The following is a 26,709-nucleotide window of genomic DNA, read 5'->3' on the forward strand; positions in this document are numbered from 1 at the left end:
TTTTAGTTAGTGCTTAATTCTGCCTGAGCTTTATCTGTAGCCGAAAGACTAATTCCACGAAAAAAGATGCTTTTTTCAAAGAACCGAAAAAGGCGTCTGCTCTCGCAGGCTTGGATACATGTGGAGGGGGCCTAATGTTTTTAATGTCTTCTATTTTTTGCACGGGTTGAGTGCACCGTGTGCACTCTATATCTACAACATTAGTTTTGCTTAAAGGGCAAAAAGTCTATATTTTACTTAGCGTTTTGAATTTCCAGCATGTGCGGACCCATTAGGATTACAATTACGTTCTTTTCACAATGCTTAATTTTTTCTTTAAAACAATTATCTGATTAGTGACATGCATCGAATACCCCTTGGAAAAGTATTTCGCTCACCGTAACAGTACTAAGCATAATTATACATCGTAGATGAGCATCCGACTGAACGTCGCAGTCAAAATTTACTAAAGGTTCTGTTTTTTTCAATAGAATATTGTTTGAAATCCGACAACGACAGACTTTGTTTAGTTTCTTTGCTCAACGCTAAGAGTAGGATATCCTAATTTTGAAGGATAAAAGCAGCTAAGAGTTGCTGTTAAATAATATAGTTAACATTATATTATATTTATATTCTAGTACGACGATTTTTTTGTCTTGAAATCGTCATAAAGAAGAAGACTTGCATTGACCCCTGCACTGCGTGGAAAAAAAAAACATTATCGTCCAGTCTCTGTCCCCATCCGCCCAAAAATCTTTACTTATTATATTCCTTATTTATTGTAGATTTTACTCGAACATTGAACTAGTGAAAGCTGTGTTTTGAAAACAACCGACTATTAAAATTTTGACTCATTGCAGAGAAATAGTGACGAGTGAAGGTACCCGCTGGGCCCTCAAACTAGGGGCTGTCCATCTTACATTCCACCCAAATGTTGTGTCTGAGCCTACGTCAATAGTGGTCTACAGATGGAAATCCAGTGTCTGCTCACCCCCGCTGCAGGAACACGAGGCCATTGTCAGCAATGTTATTGAACTATCTTCCCACGATGGCCAACGCCTGCAATTCAATGCCATGGTGACTTTGTCGCTTTCTCACAGTGCGCCGGAACTACGGGGCTACGAAGTGGTGCTAAAACAGCAGATCAACAAGAAGACCAATGAATGGGAAGACGTTAGTGGAACCAAGGACTTACGCTGTCGCCAAGGTAATGTAGTAGACTTATGGCAACTATAGAGAACCGTTTGGCAGACCCTGTTTCCCTAAGCGGGAGGCGGTGTACGTCATCCGTATTGCTGACGGGTTTGTTTTGTTTTGTGTTTTTGAGATAGTGTTCATATCAAGTGTTGCAGTGGCGATTGCGTTCTCGATCTGAATCTTGTTTCCAGTCTTGATTTCTATAACGTCAGTCTTTTTTAGATGGCAAAGGAAGTAAAAAAGAGACATAATTATTATGATAGTTACATTTTACTTGTATTTTTTATCGGTAACAGATATCGAAGCTGAGCGCCCGTCTCACAAGGATATACCAGACCTTTTCTTTCCCGTTGCTCAAGCTGATATAAATGAGTGCTCAACATATGCAGTGGTTTGCCGTCTCAAATCTTCTCCGACTTACACCATCACATCTACTGGCGGTTTATTCAGTCATCCTGATTATCCAGGCGTGACGGTTACAATCCCTGAGAATGCTGTTGCACCCGAGTCACCGTCTACCCTGGAGTTAAAGGTTGGTGTGATTAAAAAGGTCCATTTTTTCTTATGCACCTATTAATGTAAAGCCGGCGGGGGGGGGGGGGGAGACAGGGCATGGGGTGGGGATTTGATTGTGTTTGTTGGCCCTTGGGTAGGGCATTTGACTGATCTTGTTCTCCAGGGAAGGGGATATTTGAATCTTTCTTCGCCCGATCTGGAGATATTTGACTGCCGACTCGGACGAAAAAGACTGACACCGAACATATGTTTCCCGCTTCCACGCTTCACGCATGCGCCGTACGGTTTGAAAAGATCAGGAAGTTATGGAGGCCAATGAGAACAAGCGAAGGCTGAGTGGATTTCATTGTTTTGTCTTCAAATTTCGTTTGTTTTAGCGTGTGTTTGATCAATTGAACCTCTTAAAATACTGTGGTATCAAAGTAAACGGAAGTAAAGAGAAACAAAGTCGATTTTTGCAAATACAATTCAATTGATTAGTGTACGGCTCATTCGCTACAATCACTGATGGTGACCTGATGTAGGTAATCTTCACATTTGTAATTGTCTATCGTTTTGAATAACCGGTAGGTTCTCAATTTGTTGCTTTGGTTAGCATCTTTTCTGGTGTCGTTATTTATTTCACTTAGCCATCTTTGTAGTTCGATATCCTTAAGTCGTTGCCTGATCATGTTTACTATTCCTATGTCCGCATAGTGTGCTTTCATTAAGAGTTATTCTAATCCTATCTGTTCCAATAAGCTTTTGACTTTTTTGCTCCAGAGAGCTTTATTTTCATTCCATTTAATGTCATTGTATGCTATTTGGGATAATTTGTTTTCATTTTTGGTTAAGGTTTACCAGAACTTAAAGTTCCTACATTAGGCTTCAATTCTCATTGGGAACCTTCCTGTCTCAGCCCTGCACGCATTGTTATTGCAGTATTTATAAACACCCAGCAACCACTTTAGGAATTTATTTTGAACTAATTCTGCTGGATCCTTTTCTAATTGTCCATTGCGATCAATCCCCCACACTTCACTCGCATAAAAGAGTATGGGAGATATCAGTGCATCAAATAACTTGTCAAACTTGTCTCGTCTTGTCAAAGTCCGTACGATGACTGGTCTAGTAATCGGTCGGTATGTGATTTCACGTCAAAAGACACTAGTTTGTGGTCGTCAGACTAGGAACGACTATTTACAGAAAACCAACACATACCGTCCGATTACTAGACCAGACCAGAGTATAATACCATCAACTGACTACCGCACAGGTTATCGAAACGTCAGCCACTATCAACAACAACAGTCCTCTTCAGGACTACGTTCACTCAGACGATCAAACTCAACATACTTTTGAAATGACTCTTGGGTTCAAACCTTTCACAGCTTCACGCATGCGCCGTACGGTTTGAAAAGATCAGGAAGTCATGGAGGCCAATGAGAACAAGCGAAGGCTGAGTGGATTTCACTGTTTTGTCTTCAAATTTCGTTTGTTTTAGCGTGTTTTTGATCAATTGAACCTCTTAAAATACTGTGGTATCAAAGTAAACGGAAGTAAAGAGAAACAAAGTCGATTTTTGCAAATACAATTGATTAGTGTACGACTCATACGCTACAATCACTGTAAACTTATAAAACTGACTTTCTTCGTACCCTTTACTAAGAACGGTATATTTAAACTTACAAAATGTGGACTTTCTCCTAAAGGCTTATGTATTCTACGCAGTGTAACACGGATTATGATTAAAACGTATAATTGCAGCTGTAACAGGAACATGTATCTTTGGTGATGCAGCAACGTTTATAAAAGATTGCAGAGTTTTACTTGGGAGATATTTTTATTGTGCCTTTCTTGGGTTCTGCCTTGGGATCTGCAGCAATGTGCAGCCTGGGGTGGGGAAATTTGGTTGCATTTGACTGGAATGATTTGCCCGTGGGCAGGGAATTTGATTGCAAATTTTTGAAAAAAGTCAAATCCCCACCCCATGCCCTGCCCCCCCCCCCCCGGCGCATTACATTGATAGGTGCATTATATAAAGACAGTATTGATATGCGGGTAAATAAAATCAACCCCACGGCTTTTTAAAGTGGTACGGTTTCTTAAAAATGACAATCTAATAATGACCAGTCTAGTGAACTTGACTGAAAAATCGTTTACTGAATATTTGGAGAGATCCTTTTGTTACTTGAATTACTTCTTTTTAACTTTTGGGGAACCCACGTCAATTTTAAGGCCTAAAGAATACATGAAATTAACTGCTGATGATTACTCTTTTAAATGGTACAGGTGCAAGAAGTTCCAAATGAAGAATTTAAAGGGGAAGATGTATTTCTTGGACCTATTCTGCGAATTAAATGCTTTGGGCTTGTCCAGTTCTTTAGACCTGTTACTATTCAGCTACCAGTTTCTCTTCGAGACCGGCTGGACTTCAAACCAGATCCCACTAAATGCCGCGTGAGAGTGTTGTTCCTGAATTGCGAGGAGGAAAAAAAGGAATGGACTGAACTCACTGATCTGGTAAAACCTGCACAGTTTGACGGGAGTTTTGTTAGGATCCAGGTCCAACGATTTTCTAGGTAAAGAAGCTTAAGAAATCATTTAGTTATTTAGAATAGATGGACAGTTAAGCCACACTTTAACGGATCCAACAATGGTAAGTGTTGGTCCAACTTCATCCAACATTGTTGGACGCAGCTTGCGAGATCTTTTTATGGTGTTGGATGCTGTTGGATCAAGTTTGACTTAGCCTGTCCACAGACGTATTCTCTTTTTATTTTTTTCGAGAATTCGACAGCGCGCGCCTGTTGCCTCCTTTCCCCGCCTCCACCCCCAACCCCTTGCGCTTGCACACAATAAATCCCCTGCGGTTTTTATTTCAATACACGCGCTCGACGATCTACAAAGAGGAAATAGAGGGTCTGTGTAAGGCTAGGTTTGAGTGAGTTTAAACTGGTATGCGATGGGCCTTGGATTAAACAAAGGCTTTTTATTAGTGTTTCCCATTTGCGAAAAATAATAAGCTCAGAATATAAACTCCCCATGCGACATATTGGACAGTTTTAGGTGTAGGTTTTGGGGTTTGTTTGAAAGCTCAATGTTATCCAACTTCGTTGGATCCAGCAGTGTTAAGTTAATAAGGAGTTGGTGTTTAGGCGAAATGCATCCAGGAAGTTACCAAAAAATGAGAGTTTTTCTTTTATTGATTTTAGTTCTCATGCTCTATCCTGTATTACTCAGGTGGTTTGCACAAAATTAAAACTCAAAAAAATATTCCTCAAGTCTTCTCATTCTAGTTGTGGAAAAACGGTTGATGGCTCATGAACAAAGTGCTAACTGGCTTTTTGAGCTCTTTCTGGTTTCCCTTTTCAAATGTACTTGCACTCCTTTTTGTAGTTGAATAGTTATATCGGGCGGCGATTACGTAGCACTCTGTTCAAATTTTATCTGTGCCATTTCAAGGCTCTTAGCAACTCCCTTCAATCTGGTTCTCACTCTAATTTTTGGTTCTTCCAGATATTCCTATCTTCTCGACTGGCGTCAAGAAAACTCCAGTGTTGAAAGACTTGGAATTATTAGGTACATTTGTTACTTGGCCAGATTAATATGGAAGCCGCGCAGACCAGCAAGTTTCTTTGCTTACTTTCGTCCGGATATTCCAGGCATTTTGCGCCTTATTTGTTGTCATACTCACCTCACACAAGCGGTGATACAAGATCTTGAAGAAAGAGACATAACATATGCTGATAGCAGCTCAATGCAAGATATGATACCTGGAGAGGACAAAGCATTTGTTTTTGTATCAGGAGGAATATGTCGATTCGATGATGAGGACGTGAATGATGTTTACCTCAGGTAAGCTTATTTTTTTATAAATCGCATAACAATTCAAGAACGAGAAGCGCCTCCCAACCTTCAAGCTTCGTCGAATCCGCAACTCAACGGAGTAACCCTCGTGCTACAAGCAACTGGATGTCCGTAATAATGTTTGCGCTGGCATGTTTTGGACCTGTCTAGTTGATTTAGCGCGCCCAGCAGAGGAAGGAAAAAAATGCAAATTGATTAAGTTAGGCCTTTGTCTTTTTTATTCATTAAGCTTACTGTAAGAAAACCGTTATTGCAATACAGCATGGGTATTTTTGTTTTACATTTGAACAGGTTATTAGAAGACAATCTTGAGTTCAAGGCTGAATTGCGAGTTCGTGTCTTTAAAGACGAAGACCTAGCAGAAGTAGAGTTCCATAACAGCTTGACACCTACAGGAAGAGCAAGTCGGTTGTGTAAATTTCATTTGCCCATCCAGAACATTCCACGTGCGGTTAGTATTACTACTATCGGCTAAAGGCCTATTTACATGGAGGTGGGGGACCCCACGTAGTCTAGGTAACCCGCTTTGGTGGGGTAACCCGCCTGTCCATATAATGTCATTTAGTTTGATCACGTTTACATGATAGGTGGGGTGACCCAGATAGGTGGGGTGACCCACCACATGTTACTGTTATGATATCTAGAACTTTCTGGAATTCATCTACATTTGCTTTTTAGATAAGAACATTCTGGAATGTCAGTTTGCTAATCTCTATTTTTATCCCAAACGTTATGTAAGTCTCTATAAATAGACTGATTATGTATTTGTTTGGAACATTCTAGAAATCCCCTCTGTAAGGTATATAAGCAACCCCTAGACTAGTTTTTTCTGTCTGTTAGTATGTCACTAGCTCTATGAGTGTAACCTACTTCTGAAGAGATTAAAGTTGTGTTCTACGAGACCTAGTCGACTCAGCGTTCCTCATTGGCTGACAAAACTTGGTGTCAGAAGGTTAGTACAATCCACGAGCTTTGTCTTTGATTGCTTAAAGTTTCTTGGTCATGCCCTTGACCTCTACTAGTGAGCAAACGTCTGGTTCAACGGCTGCTGTACCGATGTATACCCCTACAGTACCGCTAGCCAAACCTCCAGATCCTCTCAACCTAGAAGACAGATCGCATAGAGGCGATAACTGGTTACACTTTAAGAGAGCATGGCAAATCTATGAACGAGCGACTGGGATAAGTAAACAGGAAGGTCCAGTCCGTGTTGCTCATTTTCTCAACGTCATTGGAAAAGAAGGAGTTCAGTTGTTTGACACCTTTACCTTCGATGAAGATAGTCACGAAAGCGCTGACAAGATAGATGACGTCATAGCTAAATTTGAATCTCGTTGTCTGCCGCAACGCAATGAAACGTATGAACGATACCTCTTCAACAAAAGAGAGCAAGAACCAGGAGAAAGTATCGACCAGTATTGCACAGCACTGATGCGTCTCTCTGAACACTGTGGCTTTATGAACCTAAGAGACAGTTTGATAAGAGACCGCCTCATCCTTGGAGTTAAGAATGATCGTGCACGCAAGAAACTATTGGAGCAGAAAGATCTTGCTTTGGATAAAGCCTTGGACATTCTGCGAACACAAGAGTTAACTGATATACGCGCATCAGACATGACAACTGAAGAAGCTAACGTAAATAAGGTAAACCTCAAGAAAACGAAAACTCCCAAGACTCAGACTGAAGGTACGACCTCGCATAAACAGACCTCAGGTAGAAAGCGGACTCCTCCGTGGAAGTCAAAAGGGAAAGGATCTGGCAACACCAACAACGTATGCACTCGAGAATGCAAGTTTTGTGGTGCTGTTCATGAGATGAAAAAATCAGCTTGTCCTGCTGTTGGCAAGAAATGCACTAGATGTGGCAAAGAAGGACACTTTGCAAAAAAGTGTGACTCCCGCTCCGTCAATCATGTACAAGATTGTGAAATTTACAGTCATAAGCCTTCCTCCTCATCAGCTTACGTGACAGTGCGCCTTAACAACAGTGCCGAGGTACAACTCCAGATCGATACAGGTGCTTCATGTAACATTCTGCCTAGAAGTGACTACATCAGGGCTACAGGAGACAAACAATGTAAGAATCTGGAACAGTCGTATACAAGGCTCATCATGCACAACAAGACTGTAGTCTGGCCACTTGGTCAAATCCGCCTACTTACCGAACGGAAAGGAAGAAAATATGGGGTTCTTTTTCACATCGTGAAGCAAGATTTGACACCACTCCTCTGTAGAACAACGTGTGAAAAGATGAACTTAGTCAAAATTCTGGATGCTGACATAAACGCGACTCACAATGAAAGAACTGAGGTCTCGCCAAATGTTAGAAGTGATCCTATCTTATCTGAATTTACTGATATCTTCACCGGAGTTGGATGCCTCGAGGGAAACTACTCTATCCAAGTGGACGATGGTTTCCATCCAGTGGTCCATCCGCCTCGTAAAGTACCAGTCCCTCTACGAGATACCCTCAAGTCAGAGTTGGATAACATGGTTAAGAATGGTATTCTCGCCAAAGTAACAGAGCCGACATCATGGGTCTCTAGTCTTGTTATAGTCAAGAAACCTAACGGGAAAATACGAGTATGTTTAGATCCTCGAGATCTCAACCGCGCAATCAAACGCTCGCACTATCCACTTCCAACTATCGAGGAAGTCGCAACTCGCCTCAGTGGTGCCAAAGTCTTTAGCGTGTTAGATGCTAAATGTGGATTCTGGCAGGTCAAACTAGACGAAAAGAGCAGTTATTTGACAACTATGAACACACCTTTTGGCCGCTATCGCTGGCTCAGAATGCCATTTGGTATAAACTCAGCCCCAGAAGTATGGCAACAGCGAATGCATGAGCTAGTAGAAGGACTTACAGGTGTAGAAGTCATCGCCGATGATTTCCTAGTTTGTGGTTTTGGAGACACTAATGAAGCCGCAATAGCTAACCATGATCAGAATCTCAAAGCTTTCCTCAGACGCGCAAGAGAAAGAAACCTCACCCTCAACAGCGAGAAGCTGAAACTTCGACAGTCACAAGTTCCTTTCATAGGACACCTCCTCACAGCTGAAGGTCTAAAACCCGACCCGTCAAAGGTACAGGCCATAGTTGACTATCCAATGCCTACCAACCTCGCAGAACTGAGAACGTTTTTAGGAATGGTGCAGTATCTGGCAAAATTCTGCCAACATCTGTCTACAGCATCCCAGCCTTTAAGACAGTTGGAGAAGAAGGAAGTTGAATGGCATTGGCAACGCCCTCAAAGTAAAGCCTTCAACGAGATAAAAGATCTCGTCACTAAAGCCCCAGTTCTACGGTACTTTGACGTAAGTAAGAATATAACTATTCAGTGCGATGCCTCACAGTACGGTATTGGTGCAACTCTGCTTCAGGAAGGACAGCCAGTCCATTACGCAAACAGAGCACTGACCACCACAGAGCAAAACTACGCCCAAATAGAGAAGGAGCTCCTTGCTGTTGTATTCTCTTGTGAGCATTTTGAACATTACATTTATGGCAAACACGTTATAGTCGCAGCCTTTACGCGCTATAGTTTTTAACACACAAACTTTATTCTAGAACTTCTACAACTGGTGCAAGGAAACAAGTGAACCGATGTGAAGTATAACGAAGCATAGCGAAGTATACTGAAGTACAGCGGTACTGAAAAATAACAATTAAACAAATACAAAGTCAAGATAAAACAACCTACAAACTGAACGAAAGCAATAAGGCAATCTAGAAATGCGAATGAAACAAACGAGATACTTACAAGACGATAGCGAGATAAGGACGAAAAAACTAGGACGAGCAAAACCCAAACATTAAACTGTAAACCGGACCAAGCGCAGCTAAACGAAGAACTGACGCGAAAAAATTACAATAAAAGCTAAATATACGATATGCAGAAAAATCCTAACACGAAGGACAAAGCTACGCGAACAATGGAAAACTAATTGACCAAACAACAGCACTAAAGGCGCGAACACGAAAATAACTAAGAACGCGGCGAACATAAAAATACTATAAAGGTAACGGAAAACATTCCTGGCGCTTACATTCCGGCCCCTAAATACAAATCGCTTGTATTTACCTAATATTACAGAAAAAGGAGCCAGGAACTAGCACAAAAAATTAACTATCGTAAACAATAATCTTCTTTAACGCCAAACTCCTAAGCGAAAAATAGTGTCACGAAGGCCTAAGTGCCTCAACAGGCTTCATTGTTCAAACTTGATAGAACATCACGTAAGCTCAGTGAAAGTCACGCAAAGTCTCTTGAACAAATCCGGGAAAACAAGACACTTTCAATGTTCAATTGATTCCAGCAAACATAACTTCGTAATGGGTCGCTCCAAGGTAGAGGTCTTGGTTTTGACTCTTACGCGACGCACGAAACCATCTCTATCTGGGAACACTTCTGTGATTCGACCAACCGGCCACACGTTCCTGGGCGTCGATTCATCAACGATAACCGTGTCTCCAACCGAGTGAAGTTTCTTCTCGGTCGAAACCATTTCTGGCGCTCCTGCAACGAAGGAAGATATTCTCGTTTCCAGCGATCCCAGAACACATTTGCCAAATACTGCACTTGACGCCATCTTCTCCTGGAATAAGTGTCGTTCTTTTCAAACAGCCCTGGTGATAGAGATTCGTTTTGGCGAAGTAGTAGGAGGTGATTCGGCGTAAGAGGCTCCAAATCGTTAGGATCGTCGGAGACCATGGTCAGCGACCTTCCATTAATGATACTCTCAGCTTCACACAATAAGGTTTGAAGACACTCGTCGTCAAGGACTTGCTCCTTGGTCAAGGCTCCAAGAATCTTGCGAGTGGATCTGATAAGTCTTTCCCAGACTCCACCGTGGTGGGAAGCCGCTGGAGGATTGAAGACCCATTTGATACCTTTCTGTAGAAGGGTGTCGTGAATCTTGGCCTGATTCCAACTTGAGATTATAACGCGAAGTTCCTTTTCAGCTCCCGTGAAATTCGTACCATTGTCTGAACGAATCTCTTTAACCTGACCTCTGCGGGCAATAAATCTTCTAAAAGCTAAGATAAAGGAATCCGTGTCCAATGTGTGGGAAATCTCCAGATGGACTGCTCTCAAAGCCAAACATGTGAAAATAGCTCCATATCTCTTTACCAAGCTTCTCTTCTGGCGGACAAGGAAAGGACCAAAGTAATCAATTCCAACACATGTAAAAGGGGGTTGATCTGGAGTGACCCTGGAACGAGGTAAGTCAGCCATTTTCTGTTCTCCAGCGGGGCCATGGCGACGTTTACACTGGAAACAGGACGACAGTACGCTTCTTGCCGTTGTGTTGGCTCGAATCAACCAAAATCGCTCGCGCAAGAGGGCTAGCACGTATTCTCTCCCAGAGTGACCACTTTTCTCGTGAAAGAACCTGATAAGCAGTACACCAAGTGGAGAATCCTTGGAGATAATTATCTGATGCCTTGATTCGTCAGGTAAAGGAGCTCTGCTAAGTCGTCCGCCAACGCGAAGTACACCACCAATTAGGACTGGGCTTAATTTTGCAAGGCAGCTTGACTTCTTTACACAGCCTCCTTTCTTGATGGTTTCAATTTCCTCGGGAAATGCATTCCTCTGGTCAAACATAATTAGTTCTCTTTCTGCAAAGTCTAAGTCTTGACAAGACATTGGCTCCAGGCTAAGGGGACCAACATTTCCGTGACCATTCGGGCCAGGCTCTCTCTTTCTTAATCGAAATCTTCTCTGGCAGCGAAGACACATTGCAATAAACTTCAGTAAATTCATCCAGGAGCTAAAACGTTTCACGATACGAACAACGCTTGCGTAAACTTCACTGACGGATACAGCGAATGATTTTGGCTCTTTCTTGATCTCCGGATCATTCTCGGTCAGCTCTGCGCGTTCTTGGACATGGTCCGCCCACTCAGACTCGGTTGTTAAAAGGAAGACCGGCCCCTTTAACCAACGGCCATTTTGAACAAACACGTCTGCCGTAACGCCCCGCGAGGCTTCATCAGCGGGATTGGATTTGCTGTCGATGTATCTCCATTGGGACGGGCTGGATTCCTCTCTGATGAAGGCAACGCGGTTTGCAACATAGGTATGGAAACGCTTCGACTCATTCGCGATGTATCGTATGACGGTCATGCTATCTGTCCAAAAGGTCACTTTATCGATGGGTATCTGCAACTCCTTCGTCAAAATCTTGTTCAGCCGAACTGATACGGTTGCAGCCGTCAATTCCAATCTGGGGATGGTAGTTACCTTCAAGGGAGCCAGGCGGGACTTGCCAATGAGGAATGAACAGAATATCCGACCTTGCATGTCGACTAAGCGAAGATACGATACGGCGCCATAGGCCACCTGAGAGGCGTCGCAGAAATGATGGATCTGACAAGAAGTGATATCCGAGGATTCGACAGGTTTGACGCACCTTTCAATGGCAATTCGGGAAATCTTCGGTAGGTCGTCTACCCACGCTCGCCAGCGGTTCAAGTGAAGATCTGGGACTTCGTCGTCCCACCCCAAACCCCGTCTGCACAAATCCTGTAGGAGAAGCTTTGCAGGAAGAATGAAAGGAGCTGCCATACCCAGAGGATCATATAACGAACTGACCGCTGAAAGTATGCCACGCCTAGTACACGGCCTCTCTTTAATGAACACCTTAAAGCCAAAGTGGTCAGCCTCCACGAACCATGACACACCCAAGGCCCTCTCTACTGGAAGCACATCGCAGGTTAGGTCAAGCTCTTTAGTTCCTTTCGCTCTATCTTCGACAGGTATGGACTCTAATACCAGGCGATCGTTGCTGACCCATTTCGTCAAGTTAAAGCCTCCTTTATTCATCAGGTTGCGCAGATCACAAACGTGCTTAATTGCTTCATGACTGGAAGGTAGAGATTTCAAGCAGTCGTCGACATAGAAATTCTTCAGAACAGTTGAAATGACTTCAGGCGAAAACTCGTGCTGGTGATCTTCAGCATTTCGACGCATGGCAAAATTGACACAACTAGGCGACGAAACTGCACCGAAAAGATGCACGGTCATTCGGTACTCTTCCAAACCCTTAGCGACATTACCACCGGGCCACCATAGAAACCGCAGAAAGTCACGATCCTCCACAGGAACACGCACTTGGTGAAACATAGATTGTACATCTCCCATTACAGCCACTGGGTCTTGTCGGAAACGAAGCAGTATTCCAACCAGGTTGTTGGTCAAATCAGGACCCTGCAGCAATTCGCTATTCAAAGACATCCCTTGGAACTGAGCGGAACAATCAAAGACGACCCTTATCTTCTCAGGTTTCTTGCTGTGGTACACCCCATGGTGTGGAATATACCAGACCTTTCCGTCAGCTCTACACAGATCTTCAGAGGGAACCTTTTCAGCGAAACCTTCTTGGATTACGCTTTCAAGAGATGCAACGTAGTCTTCCTGAAATCTGGCATCCTTAAGAAATTTACGTCTCAGGGAGAGGGATCTGCGCTCGGCTTGGCATCTATTAGCAGGCAACGTCAAACTTGGATTACGAAAGGGCAAACGAACTTGGTAATGGCCATCCTCACACTGCATAACAGAGTCTTCCACAATGTTCATGAACTTCAGATCTTCACGAGACATTCCTTGGCCGTCATTTAAACACGCATCCGTAAAGTCAGCACACGCCACGCACATAGGATGGACGTCAATAGACTTGGTGAGGTAACAAGCAGAAGGGACATATCTTGGCTTTCTTCCTGTTGGGCCATTGATTACCCAACCGAACTCCACCTTACTAGCGTAGGAGCCTCCTCCGACAGCTGGGATAACTTCTTTCGGTTGTAAAGCTTCTGGGACATCTGACCCAATTAATAGATCAACTTGAGAGTTCAACTCAGTTAGGTAGACGAAGCCTCTAAGGTGTGGCCATCTATCTACATCTTCCTGTTTGGGGACTTCATCCTTAGACACAGGCATAGTCGGTCTGGAATAAACCTCTCTCAATGGGACAACAACATTTTCATCCAAGTCCGACACCACTAAACCGCTGGCCACGACGCTATCAACCTCCTCTTCCGTACCCATCGTAGTTAACTTCAACTTCAAATGCTTGCCTTTAACGCCAAGACGATCCAAAAGCATGTTAGAGCAGAAAGTGGAATTAGAACCCGTATCCAGGAGGGCGTAAGTCTCGATGCAAAAAGGACTTCCTTGTGCTCTGACCTTTACTGGTACGATTGGCAAAGCAGTCGCAGGACCCACTGTGGTCGTCAAATTGCAGACTCGCTCTACGCCACTTGACTCGTCACTTAATAAACTCTTCTGATTAACACCTTGCTGGGATCTGTTCTGATCTTCCTTCTCTCTGGCTCTAGCAGGTTGTTGACTCGCATTCTCAGATGTCGGCTGCTCGTGCTTATCTTCTGAAGAATCAGAGTGCATAGGCGAAGCATGTCTTCCGTTACAGTGTGAACACGGCTTCTTCTTGTAGCATCCCCTTGATTGATGACCCCCTCTCAAACACGAGAAACAGAGTCTTTGCTTCATCACAAAGTCGTAACGCTCACGGACGGGAATTTTAGCAAACGCTGGACAGTCTACGAGATTATGGATCTGACGGCAAAACAAACAACTCCTTTTCGAGAGATCTTCAGACTTCTTCTCCTGAGACTTGTTTTGATCCATGGGACTCTTCTGAGATGAAGTGGAGAAGTTACTAAGCTCTCTAGGACCAGGCCCAGAACCCTCGGGTTTTGATTTCGTCCCTCGTGTCTGGCTCTTCCTCTTATCCTTAGCCAAGAAGGGGAGTTTTCCGAAGATTGGATTACTTAGGGCACGTGACTTCTCCTCAACGAATGACGCAATGTCTTCGATACATACTTCTCTCTTGTCCGCATTGAGGATACGATCAGCATGGTCCCGCCAGCTACTCTGCAGTTTTGGTGGCAGTCTCTCGATAATCTTTCTCATATTGTCTGGACCTTCAATCTTGTTTAAGTATCCGATAGCCTTCAGTGTATTTGTGCAACTTGACAGAAGAATTGAGAAACCCTCCAGTGACTCGGCGTCCTCAGCTTTGATGTAGGGACCATTAGTTAGCTGGTCGACATAAGCCATCGCGATATTGTGCTTTTGGCCAAATCTAGCCTCCAACAGCTTCTTCGCCTTAGAGTAGCCTTCTCCTGGGTTTAGGTACATACAACTCCGCACGATCTCCCGCGCTCTTCCACTCGTATGCTGCTCAAGATAGTACAGTCTCCCACCGCTATCACTCTCGTTACTCTCGATTACAGTCTCAAAGGCACGCATAAAGGTGCAGTAGCTGAGTGGATTCCCGTCAAAGATAGGCACCTGTCTTCGGGGTAGCGTGTTTTTCTGCTGCTGATTCACAAACTCCTCCATGACACGATTCTGCTGTTCGAGGATGTGAAAGGCTTGGTCACTAAGGCCAGACTGCTCATCAGAGTCTGAACTGGACTGACTTGGAACCTTGTGTTTAGTCTTGTGTTCTTTAGGTCTGAAATTGGCACCATGGAAAACCGGAGATGATTCCTGCTTTAAATCTCCAGAAAAACCATCAGAAATGGCCGCCACGCGCGGATCCACGCGAGGAACGCGAGAGGTGAGCGAGGAAGACGCGACACGCGTGTTCCTTTCTGAATCAGCTTTCGCATACGCGCTTTCCCTGGCCACTGCTTTCTTAAATTCCGTTTCAAGTTTTAATTGATCCCTTTTAAACTTGAGATCAAGTTCTTCCTTTTTGAGCCGTAATTCAGATTCGTTAATGAGCTGACGCTGCTTTAGGGCGTTCACTTCGGCTTGAAGCTCTGCAATTCTCGCAGCTTCTTTTGCCCTTGCTACAGAAATGGAACTGGCTCGAGAAGATCGGCTGTACGCCGAACTGCAACCGGATCGTTTCCTGTTCCTTAACAGGAACGATGTCTGTGAGACACTGTCATCGGGAGTAACATGAAGGTCATGAATCCGGATCTCCGTTACACGCAACCAGTCGTTAACCGTTTGACAGAAGAAATTCAAACTCGACTCAATATCAGTGAAGTAAACTACTGATTCCTGTCTTTGGCTCTCATCGATTAGGGCAGCATTATACTCCTCGTGTGCATCTGTAAATCTTTGAAAAAGGGAAGTAATCTCTGTCAGTTTCGCCTTGACTGCTTCAAGATTGTTCTCATCCGTTAATAAGCTGTCAATTTCTTTACGCTTGGCCGTCAAGGCAGAGAGCACTCCGCCTCTTCTCTTTCTAAGTTCTCGGATTCTTTCCATTGTAACTGCTTCTTGATCCAGTGAAGAATTAGGCTTCCGCGAACGGGTACATGAACGACGAACACTTTGACCATTTTTCCCGGCGGAACACGACAAATTGGCTTCCTGAACCACATGAGACATCGTCCAAAGTCCAACAACTCTCGTCTTTACGAATATAGTCGCAGCCTTTACGCGCTATAGTTTTTAACACACAAACTTTATTCTAGAACTTCTACAACTGGTGCAAGGAAACAAGTGAACCGATGTGAAGTATAACGAAGCATAGCGAAGTATACTGAAGTACAGCGGTACTGAAAAATAACAATTAAACAAATACAAAGTCAAGATAAAACAACCTACAAACTGAACGAAAGCAATAAGGCAATCTAGAAATGCGAATGAAACAAACGAGATACTTACAAGACGATAGCGAGATAAGGACGAAAAAACTAGGACGAGCAAAACCCAAACATTAAACTGTAAACCGGACCAAGCGCAGCTAAACGAAGAACTGACGCGAAAAAATTACAATAAAAGCTAAATATACGATATGCAGAAAAATCCTAACACGAAGGACAAAGCTACGCGAACAATGGAAAACTAATTGACCAAACAACAGCACTAAAGGCGCGAACACGAAAATAACTAAGAACGCGGCGAACATAAAAATACTATAAAGGTAACGGAAAACATTCCTGGCGCTTACACACGTCACAGTCGAAACAGACCACAAGCCACTGATTGCTATACAGAAGAAGCCAATCAACACAGCCTCTAAAAGACTACAGCGTATGATGCTTCGTTTGCAAAGATTTGACCTGAATCTTACTTACAAGCCTGGCAAAGAGATGTACATTGCTGACGCACTTTCTCGCGCTCTACCTAAGCAGTCAAAGATATCAAGCACCTCACACTTCTGTAACGATCTAGAAACTGTCAACTTTGTTGAAGACTTGCCGATATCTGACTCAACACTTGCGAAGTTTCAAGTAGAGACGGCCAAAGATGAATCTCTACAAGTGTTGTCACAAGTTATACGCGCTGGTTGGCCTACGAAAACTTCGATGGTACCTGCTAGCGCACAGCCTTTTTTCAAATATCGAGACGAGATGACACTCCAAAATGGCCTAATATTTAAAGGAACGAAGATAGTCGTCCCAGAGAGTCTCCACCGATGTATGTTGGAGGAAACACACAAATCTCATCAAGGACTGCAAGCATGCCTTCGAAGAGCTAGAGAAGTTTTCTTCTGGCCAAGAATGTCTGCGCAACTCAAGGATCTTATTGATAAGTGTTCTATATGCCAAAGTGTTAAACCTGAACAAGCTAGTGAACCTCTTCAGCCTCACCCAGTTCCTGACAGGCCATGGCAACGAGTTGCAACTGATTTGTTTACCTTTGAGAACCGCAACTACCTTGTATTAGTTGATTACTACAGCAACTTCATTGAGCTGGACTATCTTGCAGACACTTCGTCCCAGACAGTCATTCACAAACTGAAGATGCATTTTGCAAGGCATGGGGTACCAGATTATGTTGTTTCCGACAATGGTCCGCAGTATACATCTTCAGAATTCCGAAGATTTGCAACAACATGGAAGTTCAAGCATGTCACCACCTCACCGCACTACCCACAAGCTAATGGGATGGCCGAAAGTGCAGTCAAAACATGCAAGACAATAATGAAGAAAGCTCTTCTGTCAAAATCCGATCCATATCTTGGTTTATTGGATCACCACAACACTCCTACTGCCGCGACAGGTATGTCACCCTGCCAACGTCTTTTTGGTCGCCGAGCTAAGACACTCCTACCCTTCTCAGAACCTCTTCTCAAGACTGAACAAACAGTTAGTGACCTTCTCAAGAAGGATCGTGTCAAGCAAGCAAAGCATTTCGACCAGCATACCAAACAACTCGCAGAACTCAAGTCAGGTGACACAGTGCGCATGAAACTGCCTGGTGGAAAACAGTGGTCACAAGCAGTTGTTTCTTCTAAAATCGCACCTCGCAGCTACAAGGTTGAAGTCAATGGTAGATTCTATAGGCGTAATCGTAAGCAGTTGCGTTCTACCAAGGAACCACTCCAAGAATCTCTCTCTGAAATGGATGAAGATGACCTACCGACGTCAAACAATCCGCCGGAACAGACCCAGCCCTCTCCAGCTAGTACTCAAGCAAAAGCAGCCACAACCCCTCCTAAACCTCAACTTTTCCTCTCACCTCGAACAACAGAGCTGAGTGCAAGACCACCTCAAGAAGCTACGACAACTGAGACAAGGACGAGATATGGACGATTAATCAAGCCGCCAAAGAAGTTTGATATTGAGTCATAGTGATGAACATTGTAGCCTATACTTACTTTTTTTAAAAGGGGAAAGATGTTATGATATCTAGAACTTTCTGGAATTCATCTACATTTGCTTTTTAGATAAGAACATTCTGGAATGTCAGTTTGCTAATCTCTATTTTTATCCCAAACGTTATGTAAGTCTCTATAAATAGACTGATTATGTATTTGTTTGGAACATTCTAGAAATCCCCTCTGTAAGGTATATAAGCAACCCCTAGACTAGTTTTTTCTGTCTGTTAGTATGTCACTAGCTCTATGAGTGTAACCTACTTCTGAAGAGATTAAAGTTGTGTTCTACGAGACCTAGTCGACTCAGCGTTCCTCATTGGCTGACAAAACTGTTACCTCACCTATCTGGGGCCCCCCACCTCCATGTAAACAGGCCCTAAAACATTTTACAGACATTAGCCTTCCATAGAGTGGCAATGACAATGACGATGGTGATGATGATGATTTATTGGAGTATATCCAGAGGGCAGCTCTACATCTGCCATAATAACTAGAAAACTATTAAAAAACATACGGCTATAAAATAATGTAAATACCGTAGATACCAAAATACGATGAATAATATGAAACATAGGCACGTTAAACGTGCATGAGCTATTTTGAATGCTTCAGTGTAACTTTAGTGCTTCGGTGTAACCTTACTAAGAGTGATGAATCTACCTCTTTCATCCTAAATGTAGATTGGGTTTTTGTGCGAAATTGCGTATTGCGGTGCATAAATGAAAACGCGAAACGCTCAGCTGAGTCGATCCTCAAGCTTTTTATTCACTTTCCTCTGTCTTTCCCTGTTACATCTGGTGCAAGTTAAACAAATCGTTAAAGTGAAATAAATTTCTACTCACCAAACGTTGATTAGAAGGAAAACTCTAAGGTTTCCTCGGAGTTTCTTAAGCCAAAATGTGACTCATCGAATACTGAATAGCTACGAAATACCAGGATTTTTATCATTGCGGTAGATTGTTGCATCATCATAATTCACGAGGTTTTCAAGTGCGATTCTACTCAGTGAGACAGTCTTTAACTCCGACAACTTATTTCTTCACGTTTTAAAAGCCATTGCTTCTCAAAAGACAAGAGCCTTTTTTAAGGCATTGCTTACAAAAGGAAACAGGTCTTCTTACGTCCAAGTTACTATTTATCATTGTGAAAAGCCATTCTGCATGAGATGTACAGTCACACAGCTGGCACGTGAAAGTGTTGGACTTTGCCCCCTTTCGTCGTTCGTACGTGAGGGAATTCGAGTTATCACACAGTAATCTAGTAAACAGAATTATAAAAATAACTCACGCACACAATTTGCACGTGAAGATGTTGGTCTTTCGCCCTTTTACAATTCGTACTTTAAAAAAAGGCAAATTGTTTACTACAAAATTTTCTCAAACGATTTTAAGAAATCACCTCGGCTTTGTTACAACATCTGCAATTAAATTATGTTTCATGCAACGTCAAGGTTGATAGCCTAACATTTATTAACTTCCAAGAAAATTATCAAACTACCGAAATATATTTCTACTTATATCATGTTACTCCACTCAATATAACAGTATCTAATTATTGTGTCAACTAGCATCTTCCAATTTTATTCCCTAACGCTACTGTTTCTACTTAAGTTACGCATCTTTACTAAATAGAACGAAAAAGGTCGGTTGAACTTTGTAAGCGAGAGAATAATATTTTTAAAGCTTGTTTACAGGATTAACATTACTCGTTACAGCTTTCAAAAAAATAAGCTGCCTTTTAAACTTCTAAAACCACATTTTATAGAGCGCATACTTTCGAATTAAATTCTATATCTAAATATTAATTATTGCTTCATTGGAAGAGATTTGAAAATATATGATCTTTTATACTCTACCCAGTTGTAGCAGGTGAAACAGAACTCATACTGACGTGCGTTGTACCGATAGCGGAATTAGGTCAGAAATGCCTCGAAGCAGCATCCACACTTAAATATGAACCCTTGAACAGCTGCATCACTGTTCACAGCGTTTGAATCATGAAGATATTTTATGTAATGCTTCCAAACACCTGTACCCGTAATGAAAGACGAAAAAATTGTGAAGGATCAAGATGGCGGTCTCAAAGTGCCCTTGTTCGACCTTTACCAATGCCATGTTTAAATAGATGCCAAGATCTCATTAGTTCCTAAGCATCAACTCATAGTACCTTCAACCTTATTGGCTCTTGCAACAAACATCCCAACATACAAAGCCACAAAGATACAAAGCCACAAAGATACATACGCTCACACCACTGACATATGAGCTATTTTTTCAAAATAGCTCAAAAATGCTTTGGAAAACGAAGGAAATAGTGGTAGATTGAGGCTCAACCTAGGCGCAGGCTAGCACTGCTACTTAGAGCTCTAGTGCACTCCTTTTTGAAAGCCTTGTAGAATATTAGCCTATCCAAGCAATGAAAAAGTTTACTCAAATTGTAGTAGTCCAGTCAAATTGTGGTTTAGCATCAAACTAATTGCAACAGAATCTTTTTCAACGCCAGTTACATTGGATGGCTTTGTCACAACATACTAAAAATCCGCCAAAATCGGTTCTGTGAAACATGAGAAAAATTGGCAAAAAAGATTTTCAACTTTCACCACAGGAAGCCCAATTTCAGGAAGATCACAAATTCAGATAAAACATTTGGTAATTGTTTTTTTTCTTCAAGAATTTTCGATACAACATCGCTAATGTATTTTCGGTAGTTTTGGTTTAAAAAAACCCCGACTAAATGTGTGAGAAACACCTGGGTCAGTGTTTTGTCTTGACGGCTTTGCACAGGTTACCCAGCCACTCGTTTGTCTTTACATTCTGTTTTCCAAGCTGTACTTTTGTTTTCTATGACGGTATTTAAAAGCGAAATTATTAGTCAGTCTGTATTGACATGATTAAAAATATTAGTATTTTTTTTGTACAATATCAGAAATGCAGAAAGTATTTTTATTTTTACAGGCTTGTAATTTTTTTCATATCCTGCATGCAGCATAGAATCAAGTTTAGTAGCTGACTGGTGGTAAACAGTTTGATTTGATATTTTGTTCACCCTCAGTCAGCTACTAAATTTGCATCCATGCTGCAGGTTACGTGCAACTAAATGTTTGCAACGGACGATAGCTTTGTACCAGTACAAACTGTTTAACCTATTCCCATTTTCTGAAATCGAGTTTTGTGAGGTAGTTATGTTCAAACCTTGGACACAATATGTGTGATCGAAATCAGGGATTCTTTTTTTTTCTCAAGACATGCGCAACCTCCTTTAGGATTATGACTCCGAACTTTACAATGTGAGTGAATAAATATTCTGCTAAGGACTCTATCTATTTGGTTTTTGCTAGATCATAACGCTCTACGCTTTTCATTACATCTGGCCAAATCTGTTTGAAGGAAAACCAACGCAGTGTGATTGTTCTTTTTTTTTATCTTCTTCTTGTCACGAGGCTCAGATTTAGTTTAGTTTATCTGTGTGTTTAATTTGTATTTTTTGCGGCAGCTCTTCATTTCTTGGTAAGATGAATAAGATTAATTGCTCTGTGGTCTAAAGGCATTTATATTCCCTCCTTGCATTTCTTTTCTAAGAACAACCCTGAACCTTAACCAGTTTTTTTTTTTCGTCCATTGGCAAATGAAGACCTCTTTTTCTATAACAATCATGGTATCCTAAACATCTGAAAATAATTGCAGTGGTCAATGAAGGCGCGAAAGTACTGGACATATGTACGACATTAATGGGCTTGCCTGACTTAGCTTCTGATGGCTCACCTCTTTTTGCGGAACCGATGTTTCTCTTCGGATAAGCGTTGTGTAACACTTCAACTTACTGCATGTTAACCTTCTTCTTGCGTGAATTATTCTCTGCGTGGGGAATTTCCATTAGTCCATAGACTTTTACAAGATATTTTTATACGCATTGTTTTGGCTACCCAGAGTTACTCTTTCCCTTAGAAACAAACTTCCCTTTTATACTATTTCGTTTTCTTGAAACAAACGTTTGCTAGAACGAAAGTTCTTATGCGAGGAATGTTCCGTTAACCTTTATAATTTTTTTTGCAAAAGTAACAACACTTTTCCTTTAATGAAAAGGCATTTCCCTCTCATCAAATTCATAGGCATTGGAGCTTAACCTGTTCAAAAACTCTGCTTTGTTGTGCGTCGTAAAGAATTAGTAAAACCATCCTCCGTTCCTCTCCAATTCACTTTTAACAAGAAGAAAATGAAAAGCTTCGAAAAAGTGAAACTTGTATATTTGCTGATGTTGGTACGTTAACAAAAATTAATGTATAGGTAACCGTAAAAGCCAAAGCATAATCTTACTAGATTTCTGAAAACGTACCCCACGAAAATTGCAGTCTTTTCACTGAGAAAAAGACCAAAAGCCGTAGGGAAAATGAGCCCGAAAATCCTCCTAGAAAAGAACAAGGAAAGGAAAAATAGAAAGAGCGAGGAGAAAGAGACGAGGAGAACAAAAAAGAACAATGGTTGTACTCTTAGTTTTTATGTTGACTTCGTTTGAGGGGAGAGCTCTATTTTGGCTTTAACGTCATTCAAAAATCCAGCTCTGATTTTTTCTTACCCTTGCGGCTAACAGAAATCTAATAAAAAAGGATATCTTTTAAAAGCTAAAGATTAAGTAACGGCTTTCATTTTTCAGATTTAAGGCCTTATGACTAAATTTGTTGTAGTTTTACAGCCAACAGTTCACTCTATTACTCTGAAAGCCTCCTGTTGTTATGGGGTTCTTTGAGTGGAACATGGGCTCCCTGTGCAAACGCCAACCGTGTTTAATATTTATCCCCTTTGAAAAAAGAAACACTTCGTTTTTATCAGCGAAAACTAGGTAGCAGTTATTCTTTCTTCTTTAACTTTTCCATAAAAGTAACAAGCAGATTTTGTGCATTTTTTGTTTAACCGTATAATTTCAACTTACGTGGGTGCCCTCTGGTAAAAGCTAAAAATGTTTAACGCTTAATTTTGACATGTTCCTCCGAACGGATTTTGGCGGATTTTTAGTATGTTGCTAGATAGGCAACCCTTACTTAAATGGAGTTGAAAACAATTCTGTTGCAGTTAGTTTGATGTTGAGCCATGAAAATGCCTAGATTGACTGGACTATAGTGGTCGTTGTAAATCTTGAAACCTTGCCATTTCAAGTGACACTTGCCTCCTTTCGCGTGATTGTTGGAGGATTTGTGCCAGTCAAGGCATTTTCCAAGTCACAAAAGCTACTTTTCGTCTCTGCTTCTTCTTTTCTTTTTTTATATTACTTACATAAAGTTTGTCCTAAAAGTTTCTGAAGGCCGAAAACCTTTTTAAAACTGCGAGTCTCTCGTGGTGGTGACACGATGGCAACAGTTGTGAAGACTTTTTTTTCCAGTTTAGGCATTTTCAAATCGTCGAGAACACTCTTTGTCTCGATTTATTCGTTTTTCTTGTAAAGAGCTCCTGCTAAACTTTTTCCTTTTTTGGAAAATTCCCGTAATATCCTTCACAGGTTCTCTCTTCGTTCACGAAATGCCTGAATGTCTCGAAGAATTAGGAACTGGGGCAAAGGAATCCGAGTGCCCTCATAATTGAGCAAAGACGAGCAAGTGCAAAATCTCAACGCACCAGAATATGCCATATTCGACATCAAGAAACCTTGTTTTGTCAGTCTTATGAGTCAGTGAGTTATTGTAATTGGTTTTTTGTTTACCCAAGGAGCTCTTAGGAGTTCACAAAAACTCGTTGAAACGTTTCTGTGCGTTCCTGATCGAATCGGAATATGGAAGTGTTGATTTTTAATTACAGAGGAAAACCGGAGTCCCGGAGAAACCCTCTCGGAGTGAGGGAGAGAACCAGCAACAAACTCAACTGGTTATCGAGAGAACCAACAACAAACTCGTTATAACTTAGGGTTAGGGCTTGAATTGGGGTTAGGGTGAGGGTTAGAGCTTAAGGTCAAGGTTTGTGTTCGCGTTTACGTTAGTTTTACGGTGAGGTGACTCACAAACATTCAATTCTCGCCATATTCAGATACGTTGAACGTCTTTAATTAACGCGTATACCGTATGTATTGCGGTGTGCTCCTTTTCCACTCAACATGGTTTTGTTTTGCTAGTTAAGTTGACATCATCTTTAATTTGATGGAATCAGGTTTTACAAATGTTGGTTCAAACTCTTTCTTGTCGGCACCCCAACTAAAAGTGCTATTTTGAAATATACAATGTTGGTTTGCTTTCAGGAATTGCATTTAGACTTTTCTGGTATAACACAACGTCATGCACAGCCTTCAATCTTAAAAGTTTCCCTCCTGGCTAATGAGTGGGGGTCATCTAAGGGTGGCTTGTCAACAATCAACAGAACGCTTTCCATACATTTGGCAAAACTCCCAAACGTAGAAGTCACTATCATTGTACCTCAATTTGAGTGCGGTGAAGATGACAAGAGAGCTGCCAAGGCTCATAACATTTCCATTATGGAAGTACATCGTCGCCCTGGCTTTAGTGATCCTCTTGATTGGTTGAGCTTTCCACCAAGAGACCTTGACATTCAAGTCGTGATTGGTCATGGTGCAAAGCTGGGTAAACAAGCTCAAATCATCCAGGAGTCTCATTGTTGCAAGTGGGTGCAGGTAGTGCACACCGAACCTGAAGAGCTAGCAATGTATAAGAACTATCCTGGCGCAATTACCAAGGGAGAAGGAAAGAATATAGTTGAAGTTGAGCTGTGTAAACTTGCAGATCTCGTTGTGGCAGTTGGGCCCAAGTTGACAGGAGCATTCTCGTCCTACTTGCGTTCATGTCATCATGATGTCTTCCAGCTGATGCCAGGCACCTTTAAAGAGTTTTCAGATGTTGGGTATGCTACTACGCGAGCGAATACGAAGTTCAAGGTGTTAACCTTTGGCCGTGGTGATTTTGAAGACTTCAGTCTCAAAGGATACGACATTGCCGCTCAAGCAATAGTTGAATTGAAGGACAGTTCTTACCGTCTGATCTTTGTTGGTGCATCTGATGGAAAGCAGGATGAAGTCGCGAAAATGTTATGCCAGACGGGCATTCCAAGAAACCAGTTGTTTGTCAGATCATTCTTGAAAGACAAGCAAAAATTAAAGGATTTGTTTTGTGAAGTTGATGTGGCCATCATGCCGTCAAGAACTGAGGGATTTGGCTTGACAGCACTGGAAGCCATGTCAGCCGGTCTTCCCATTCTGGTCAGTGGAAACTCTGGGTTTGGACAAGCACTGCGTGATCTTCCAATGGGTAAATCATTTGTGATTGATTCGGATGACCCCAAGGAATGGGCAAAGGCAATAGCAGCTATCCATCAAAAATCTAGGGCACAGAGGCTTGAGGAAATCCAAAGACTACGAAGAAGTTATGAAGAGAGATTCAGTTGGGAGAGACAGTGCAAATCCCTTGTTGACACGATGTGGAAGATGGTTTATAGTAAGAAATCAAGTATGTACTCAAAGTAAAGTAACGATAATTTAAATGAGCAATTATAGGATGAGGCTGAGTATGATCTGAAGAATTCTGTAAATCGTGGAGGGTGTTGGCCGAGGCGGATAACACCCTACTAGATCTGCATAATTTTGCAGATAATTCGAAAGCCGAATCCAATAATTGTTTTCTTATTTATTTGAAATAATTCATACTTTAAAAACATGCATACCTCGGTCGATGTTAAGTTTCTTTCTTCAACTTCGTCCCCAGGGCTTCTCAGTTGCCGTCCCTTTTTCTGGCGATATCCTATACTATTGTCGTTATTTTACTGGATATCGCAAACGTTTTCCAAATTTTGATCAGCGCTCGCTGGTTTTGAAGAAATAGCCGTGGGATTTGAGTCATTCTGATTTTGTTCTGTTGAAAGCACCGTAATAATTATTTAAAATGGTCAGTTGGTTTTTGTTTGGACCAGTGTACTATCTCCCATAGAGCGTTTTCACTCACATGGCGAACATCTACGCCAATTTATTGGGAAAAAAAGGGTTTATATAAGAAAAGAGTTAATACTAGCAACTTAGGCTGACCGAAGCGGAGAAGGAAGAAAATAAAGAGAGTTTCTTTTCAATATAAATCAAATAACGGAAGTCCAAGCATAAATGGAAACAGACTGGGGAACATTTCCTTTTTTCATCCCGGCCGTTAAGTTTCTTTTGCGTACGTTTAATGAAACAGACCTGTGACTTGACTGAAATGGAACTTTTCCACCACGGTGGCTTTTTTCCTGCTCACTTCTCTTTTGCGTCATCCACATTATCTGAACGCTTGAAGAGAATAATGTACATATAGAGTTAGTCCTCATCGTTCTTTATTTATTTTCTTTGAAACTTGATAAGGTGGACAGCTCTCTTAGAGTACGACTACTAACGGTGTCTGTGGCCCAGGGGAGTACTCCCTATAATGGCCTATACGGGGAGGCTCCGCACAAAAGGGGTACCTTTTTCAGGCTTCAGGTTTATGAAAGGGTAGGGACTTTATTGGTTGAAGTATATAAAAGGGTAAGGAAATCTGTCATTTCAGTCTGTAAAGGGACTAAAAAGGGCTAACAGACGCATTTTTATGGATGTAAAAGAGACAAGAAAACTTCCTGGTTT

The 26,709-nt window shown here is 41.9% G+C and overlaps 1 protein-coding gene across 1 annotated transcript in view; it reads left to right on the forward strand.

The window, feature by feature from the left end:
- LOC140946661 (uncharacterized) overlaps positions 1-26,709 on the forward strand; it is a 30,473-nt gene that overhangs the window by 3,262 nt on the left and 502 nt on the right. The window contains exons 3-8 of the mRNA XM_073395770.1: positions 840-1,186; positions 1,473-1,708; positions 3,964-4,253; positions 5,191-5,529; positions 5,833-5,992; positions 24,352-25,570. Of these exons, the coding sequence (XP_073251871.1) occupies positions 840-1,186; positions 1,473-1,708; positions 3,964-4,253; positions 5,191-5,529; positions 5,833-5,992; positions 24,352-25,570 (2,591 nt within the window). The remainder of the gene's footprint in view (positions 1-839; positions 1,187-1,472; positions 1,709-3,963; positions 4,254-5,190; positions 5,530-5,832; positions 5,993-24,351; positions 25,571-26,709) is intronic.

The sequence above is a fragment of the Porites lutea genome, chromosome 8, assembly GCF_958299795.1.
Source record: "Porites lutea chromosome 8, jaPorLute2.1, whole genome shotgun sequence".
NCBI lineage: Eukaryota > Metazoa > Cnidaria > Anthozoa > Scleractinia > Poritidae > Porites > Porites lutea.